Raw genomic sequence first — 7,542 nt, forward strand, 5'->3', positions numbered from 1 at the left:
CGGAAGTTCAAATGAAAAGGCACTGTTCATTTAAATTCAATAATATTATATAAAATCAGATATACACAACCAACTCGAGAAAATAGAAAAAATGAGTTGCTGTAGAATGTTCTGTGGCTTAGACAAGGGAATTCAAATTTAAGAAAGAAAAAAAACCCATATTCTTTCACGAATTGATTAAAGTTGCTTTTACCAAACTTTCATGCTTTGATTCCAAGAGCTGTAGATGGGTTGTGCTAAAGATGGTCTTTTTGAACTCAAGTTTGGGTCTTTGGTAGAAGGAAAAGATCAACCATTACATTTCTCCGATCTTTGAATCCGGCATGACAATTTAAATACCTAAGTATCCGGTTGAAGTTAACAATACAAATTTGTATGGATTGGTTCTAGTCATTCTGCTCAGTGTACTTTTTCGGATTGTTGGTTAGTATCCAAGTTTGTATGTGCTTAGGTTGGCTTCAATTGTGTGAAGGTGCTGTTTTGATCTCTCATGATACTCATAATGTACTCTTTTTCCTCTATCTAGGTTTTGGGAGGTTTTTTAACGAGACTCATGATTGTATCTCGTTTTTTATTGGGTATATCTCGAATACAAAACACCCCTTTAAAAAAAACAATACAAATCTAAGTAGATTAGGCCACAATCTGAGACCGAGTAGAGACTCGAGCCCCGAGGACCGGTGCTCTTCACCGTCGCTTACTAAAGGGCTATTCTGATGAATCGGTGTAGATGGGGCTTTGTGTCGGCGGAGTTTGGTCCGTTATCCACCAAAGCTTGACAGACTTATCTAGGCAACCACTGTAAAGAATCCACTGGTTTTCACCGGATGTTGATTCATGATCCTTTTCGATTGCCAAGCACTTAACAGGACCGTTATGGCCTGTTAGTCTTGTCAACAAGAAATGGTCGTTCCCACATCTTTTCCATACCAAAATCGTCTTATCAGCCGATCCGGTGATGACCGGCTGTTACCAAACAAAGAATGGCTAATTTATGGCCTCTGAAAGCACCGCCATGGGAGAGATTATTTTCAGTGTCCCAAAAGTTAACCACCCCATCCGACGACCCACAGTAAATAAATTTACCATCAGGGCTCAACGCTAATGATTAATAGCGAATTCTTGTTTGAACAATGACCGGGACAGCAAATGGGTGGTCCCTTTCCCTTCTAACTCTCGTCTCCATACCTTCACCGATCCATCAGCTGAACCTGTAAACACTAAGCCATCACACCCTGCAACAATGGAGTTAACGGCATCGTCGTGAGCTCGAACCGATTCCAAACATTTCCAGTTCGAAATTCTCCAAACTTTGAATGTTTTATCCCAAGAACCCGAGTAAAGCAACGTCTTATCTTCGTTGAAACACAAGCAAGATATAGCATCTGAATGTTTCTGCCAAAGACCGCTACGACAGCCCTTCACTTCAGAAAAGCCTGTAGGTACAAAGGAGCTTTTAAAATAATCTTTCAAAGTCGGCAATGTCCCGACTCGTTTATGAATTCTTGTGTTTCTGCTCGAAACCCTCCAAACTCGGATCTTTCCATCTCGGTGACCCGTAAAGACCTTCTCTCCGGCTATGACGATGGCTTTCACCAACCCACCATATGATGTAAACCCACCATGCGCCTTTTGTTTCAGCCAGACCCTAATGTTTTTGCTATGGAGCCCGTATACAACAAATCTCCGGAGACCGCCATGGAATATGCATGCCCTTCTTCACGTACCAATGAGCCTATCAACTCTTTAGCAGGAGTTGCATTGGCTTCATCAGTAGGAGAACATAGAGTATTATTGGCTGCGAAAGATGTCCATGGTGATTTTCTGAAGGAAGATGGTGATGAAACACTAGAAAAGCTTGCCAATGAAGAAAAATCTTGGTTGCTTAAAGAAGAGTTAATTGACGTCGGTAAACCGTCTTTGGAATCTTCTTCACCGGTGATTGAATTCTAACCTTTTGGCCGATGGCGGAGCCTGTTTCTTCAAACAAAATGTTGAAACCACCCCGTTTCTTAAACCTACTGGTTTCCATGCTAAATAAGCACGCAAAAATGAAAAGATAAACAACCCAATGAAAGGGTAAACCATATAACAAAGAGATTTCAAGATGAAGGAGAAAAAGAAACGAGGGAAGGCAAGAAAAATTCAGCATTTTCCTTACCTCCCCTCCAAAAAGAAAGGACGAAAGTGAAACTACGACGCCTCCCAAGTACCAAGGAATAAAGAATGTCATTTTTCTTCCTTTTTGCATGGAAGATTTGATGAATGTTCCGTTGAGATTGTTTCTATTTTTGGACATTAAATTCAACGGCTTGTCCAAAAGTTTATATAGTTTTTATTTTTCAAAAAAATTATTGGAGAACAGACTATGTAGTTTTTTCTTTGTTAAGGTTTGAAGTTGTGGTTACGAAAGCTTATAGGGAATAAGTTTCAGCAATTGGAGATGGAAATTATCAGTATTTTTTCAAGTACAGTTTCCAAAATTTGGGGGCATGTTGATTTTACTATATAAGTCGATATACATTTTGATATCTAAACATCTTTTGAAAACTCAAAGACTTTTAAAATTTAATATGACACCTAAGCTTCTTTTATCTAATTAGATGTATAAAATTGAGTTTTTGGTTGTTACTCTGAAGAAACAGAAATTAGATATACCAAATCATTACCTAATTGAATAGGGTTGGAATACATTGAGTGCGCCTTCTAAATATATGTAATACCATGAGGACAAATTAACAACCCAAAAGTTCAAAATGGAAGATTATGGCATTCATCAAGAGGTGGCTTACAAATAGGAGGCAGCTCATTCTCGTCTTCATTTCCTTCATAATCCACAATTAGAATAGGCTACTTCGAACCTCTTTAGAGAACTTTCTTACAGTCGTTTACAGCTTTCACGTAACCCGGAAGTTGAAAGGGCACAACTAAGGCCAAATACTTGGCTGGAGTTCTTTAAAACTAAAGATGACCTCGGAACCTGCATTTTCCTTTTCTTCAAGAACTCCATGGAACTTCGTAAGCATTGAGGAGGTGGTATGTCCTTCAAAATAACAGGTTCTAGCCTGCAGATAATAATGCAGAAGCTTAATTAATATCTTTCAAAAGCCTTGATACAAATGCTTCTTCTGTTATATCAAATATGGAAAAAAATTGCTTTTTGTTAACGAGGAAAGCAATCCTCACCCTGAGTTTTTCTTTTTCTTTCGTGGTGTGGAATCTACCTCAGTCTTCTCATCCTCGGAGTCAGATAAGAAAACTTGTCTGCAAAAAGAACATGTTTTCTTAAACTTGAACAACAGATACAGAAGAATAGATGGATGGATGGATACATAGATATTCATACTTTTCACGAGACGCGAGCATTTCAACAATGTTGGTAGGAAGCATCCCCTTCTTGGCCAGGGATTCCTCATCAGCTTCAGTTTCTACATCTTGATCGTTTTCAGATTTTGCAGATTGACGTTGTGTTTTCCTTTGAGCCCAAAGTCTGCGACGTTCTTTTCCCTCACGAATAACTCTGTATAAAGTAGAGCAGATTAAACTCTATTAAATGTAAAAGTTTTTGCATTTAAGTAAAACTTGTCGTAATCAAAAGATCACATGTTAATTACAAAGCACGAATGGCATAGGCACTCAATTCAATATCAACACTTTTCCGTATGTTATTCATTAGATTCATTTTTTTCCATAGTCATAAAAGTTAATAACTAAAATCTATTCTCAGCAAATCAATCATTTGTCTTCTGTTTCTTTCAAAAAAAACTTTCATACCACCTCTACATAACACCTAAATAAGCTAATACACAGCCACAAATCATAGCAAGCATATGACTACTGCACTTTCAAGAAAATTTCATGAACCACGGATAACTCAGAGTCATCATATCTAAACTCTGAAGTCCTTTACTTCATAATTAAAGCAATTTATCTGTCTACAAAATATAGTTGTCATGAAAAGAATGAACCTTAGCATAACCACAATACCGTAAAACTGGCTAATCAAACAACCTTACCATGCTTTGATGTTGATTAATAAGTTCAATATGTATTTAATCAACAAAACACTTATATTTAACCAAGTATTTACTTGAAAGGGATACTAAGGCATCAATGTCTTAACCGCAAAATAGACTAAAACTTAAACACGGTTTAAACATACCCATAGCTACAAATTCTTCACCTCTTTGCTTTTAATCAGTCAACAAGGGGGGAAACTTCAATTAGCAAACTAATTTTACGCAAATTTTTAAAAAAACTTAAAAAAAAAGAATATTAATAGTAAATAATAAATTAACTACCTGGCCTTGTTTTCTTTCTGGATTTTTCTTATATTCTCATCTTGCTTTATTCCCTGCAGCCCAAACAAATTTAAAAAAGAAAATTGCAATTTTATTTTCTATGCGAAAGTTTCGATTACAAAAACAAAATATTAGATTTTGAAGAAAAACCTGTTGGTTTGTAAATTCTTCGGGCGCATCGGACTCGTAAGCTTCTTCCCTTTGCGACATGTTAGCAGTGTATTTTGTTTCGGGTTCAGGGTAAGACTGCTGTGTCTGCCTCTCAACTTCTAGGGTTCAAGGTACTCCAATTTAAAACCAGAACCATAGAAAGTATTGCACCAAAAGTGACTCAAAATGGAGAGGCCCAAGCTGTTATAGGCTTGGACCGAAAGCTAATGGGCCTATTTCTAATAATTTTCTCTTGTTATTTTTTTAACCTATTTTTCCATTTTCACAAATCGATAGGGATTGATTGACATTGTTTATTGTTGTGAGCTATATCATAAATATTTTATAATAATTGAGTTATATAAAATATTTTTATACTAATATATTTATAATATAAATATCAGTATATATATTATAATTTATGTTATTAATAATTTTTATAAATTATTATAAATGTTTGTTAAAGGTGTCACGTAATGTATTTCGATTGATAAAAAATTTTAAAAAAAATTTAAAATGATCAGATAAAAAGACAATTTCCGATATTTTTAGAAGTAGAATGTTTTAAAAAATTAAGAGATAACTCTATATACAAAAGTATATTTTAAGATAGACTTAGATCCTAGTCAATTTTTTGGCAACCAAGTCTTAGTACGAGCTTATCTATAGTGGGTTGTGGGCTCTGTCACGGGAAAACATCATCTCAGTACGAGCTTAGTATAGGGGGAATAGGGTGAGAAAATATTTTACAATGATGATGGTAGAAGAGGACGGTGATACAAAAGATAGAGAACGAAAAGATTACAAAAGGAAACTAAGAAAACTAAATTGATAGTATAGAAGGTGATACAAAAGGTGATGCTTGTTTGCAAACTTCTCCTTTTATAGGCTCTTGTCTATAGCTACATTCAATTTATTTTTGAAGTCCGCCATAAAAGTTTTTCACGTCTTGTACTTTTATTTACTGTTGCATCTTTCTTTTGTATAAGATTTTGACAACTCTTTTGACTTTTTTTCGTATTCATCCTTCTTGTATGTTGTCAAGATTCATTGTTTTAATGTCATCCAAATTTAAAGAATAGGGTAATAATAGTGGTGAGTACTAATCATCTCATGATCATTTGATTCCTTCAATTATATTGTATGGATAATCTTCAATTTCCATTTCAGCTATTTTTTGTAATAACTTTATGGCACAAGGTCTATTGTGTCGTCTCTATATTTTTGGTGTACAAATTTTTTTGTCCATCAGTCCAACATTTTTTATATTGTCATGAAGTATGTCTTGTGCTTTTGCTTTCAGTTGAATCTGGTAATAAATTATATTATTGTAGCACTTGACAATGGAAGATTGCAAGTTATTCTTGTTTTCATTGATTGCACACAGTTGAGGTCCTCCAAATACTTTAGAAAAGGTACATATTTGATATGAATGACATAATTTTTCTCTTTCAACTATCCCTATTAGGCTATTTATTTTAAGATGAAAATAATAATAATAATGATCATCTTGTGGTATAAAAGTATATAATTAAGATTTTATGAATTCTGGAAAATCTTTAAAAAGATGAAAGGAGAAATTTTAAACAGTGATTTCCCGAACAAAATCCCATTCAATACTATTTGTATCTAATGGTTTATGATCAAGTCAGAATTTAATTACTGAAATGTTTTCTCCGATAAAATTAGTATAAACATAGGCTTGTAGGAAATATTCTGAAAAAAACGTTTTTAAATAAAGCTTGCTAGTTGCAAATTGCTATATCTATTTTTAAAAATATTTCTTTAGATAATATTATTCTAGCTTTATTATATAAACATAATCTAAATATTTTTTACTAAAGTAGGATTTGTTGTTCTTTTGTCAAAAAAGTATTGACATGCATTAAGAAGATTGTTTATCTCTTCATTTTTCAAAAAATTTACTTCTAGATCTTCCCGGACTCTAATATTTATAGTATTTAATAGTAATTCTCCAGCTTTATTTTCTTTAGTTGGTTTTTCAACTAAAGTTTTTGAAAATTTGCAAAGGGATCTTCTAAAATTGGCTCTTTGATTAGTGATATAGTTTTTTCTTATTTCATTAATCAAATTATATAATTTTGATTCTAAACCTGTGTTATAGAAATCTTTTATTTCATCTATTTTGGTTTCTGACTGTTGTGGTTCAACAGTGTTTCATCCTTTTTTATAATTTCAGCATAGCTTTCTTGATATACTGAATTTGAACTTGTGACCACTACAGTTGGTTTACTAAAGGTGTCATCGAAAATTGTTGTACAAATCCTTTTGGGTAAGAAATATAATATCCTTGGTTAGGATAATACATTACCGAATGTTGTACTGACACAAATCCTTGGTTAGGATTTTGTGGTATCGAAATCCCTTTGTTGGGTTTTTTTCCGAACCACTGGACATTCTCCTACTGTTTCTAGAGGCTTTTTACCTATATCAATTTGGCCTACTAAGAAAATCAATAATAACATTATTAGTGTCTTTAATATATGAAACTTCAATGTTAAAAGTACATAATTCATTATACCATATAATTCTTCTATATATTATCTCTAATTTTTTATTGGTGAGAAATTGTTTAATTGCATGATTATCAGTTTTTATTAAAAATTTCTCGGGTGCTAAGTAAATAAGAAATTTTTTATACCATTTTTTATGGCTAACAATTCTTTTTAAAAAAAAATACGTAATTAATTTCGTTCGGTTTGAACTTACCTGATCCGTATCCACATATTAATTCTTGATCATCCATAGTTTTGGCTTTTAAAACACAAACCCAATGTTTTTCTGATGCATCTGTTTCTAATATTAATTTATCACCTTGTTTGGGTAGATAAACTTTTAGAATATCTGTTATTTCAGATTTTAATTTTCTAACTAATTTCAAGTCTTGTTTAGTCCCAGAAAAGGGTACATCATTTTTTAATTTATCATATAACATACATATTTTTTCATATAATTTTGGAAAGAAGTTTTTTTCATAATTAAGTATTCCTAAAAATTGTTGAAGTTATTTTTTATCTTCAATATTCTCAGGAAATTCTTATATTTTAACTATAATATGATCTTATAGTTT

General features: G+C 33.0%; 1 protein-coding gene and 1 pseudogene across 1 annotated transcript; both read right to left on the reverse strand.

Annotated features, from left to right (window-relative positions):
* Positions 1-203: 203 nt before the first annotated feature.
* LOC120195362 lies at positions 204-2,139 on the reverse strand (annotated as a pseudogene).
* Positions 2,140-2,748: 609 nt separating this feature from the next.
* On the reverse strand, positions 2,749-4,592 carry LOC120195396. Its single transcript, XM_039197433.1, has 5 exons — positions 4,452-4,592; positions 4,302-4,354; positions 3,347-3,520; positions 3,187-3,264; positions 2,749-3,065 (listed from the first exon to the last, which is right to left on the reverse strand). The coding sequence occupies exons 1-5, from the start codon at positions 4,509-4,511 to the stop codon at positions 2,879-2,881; spliced, it is 552 nt and encodes a 183-aa protein (XP_039053364.1). The 5' UTR covers positions 4,512-4,592; the 3' UTR covers positions 2,749-2,878.
* Positions 4,593-7,542: the final 2,950 nt, after the last annotated feature.

The sequence above is a fragment of the Hibiscus syriacus genome, unplaced genomic scaffold (assembly GCF_006381635.1).
Source record: "Hibiscus syriacus cultivar Baekdansim isolate YM2019G1 unplaced genomic scaffold, ASM638163v2 tig00117012_pilon, whole genome shotgun sequence".
In the NCBI taxonomy this organism is placed as follows: Eukaryota; Viridiplantae; Streptophyta; class Magnoliopsida; order Malvales; family Malvaceae; genus Hibiscus; species Hibiscus syriacus.

Coding starts and splice junctions, on each gene's coding strand:
- LOC120195396 (XM_039197433.1), bottom strand. CDS start 4,511: ATGTCGCAAAGGGAAGAAGCTTACGAGTCCGATGCGCCCGAAGAATTT. Junction 4,355..4,451: donor AAGAATTTACAAACCAACAG/GTTTTTCTTCAA, acceptor TTTGGGCTGCAG/GGAATAAAGCAAGATGAGAA. Junction 3,066..3,186: donor AAGAAAAAGAAAAACTCAGG/GTGAGGATTGCT, acceptor TATTATCTGCAG/GCTAGAACCTGTTATTTTGA.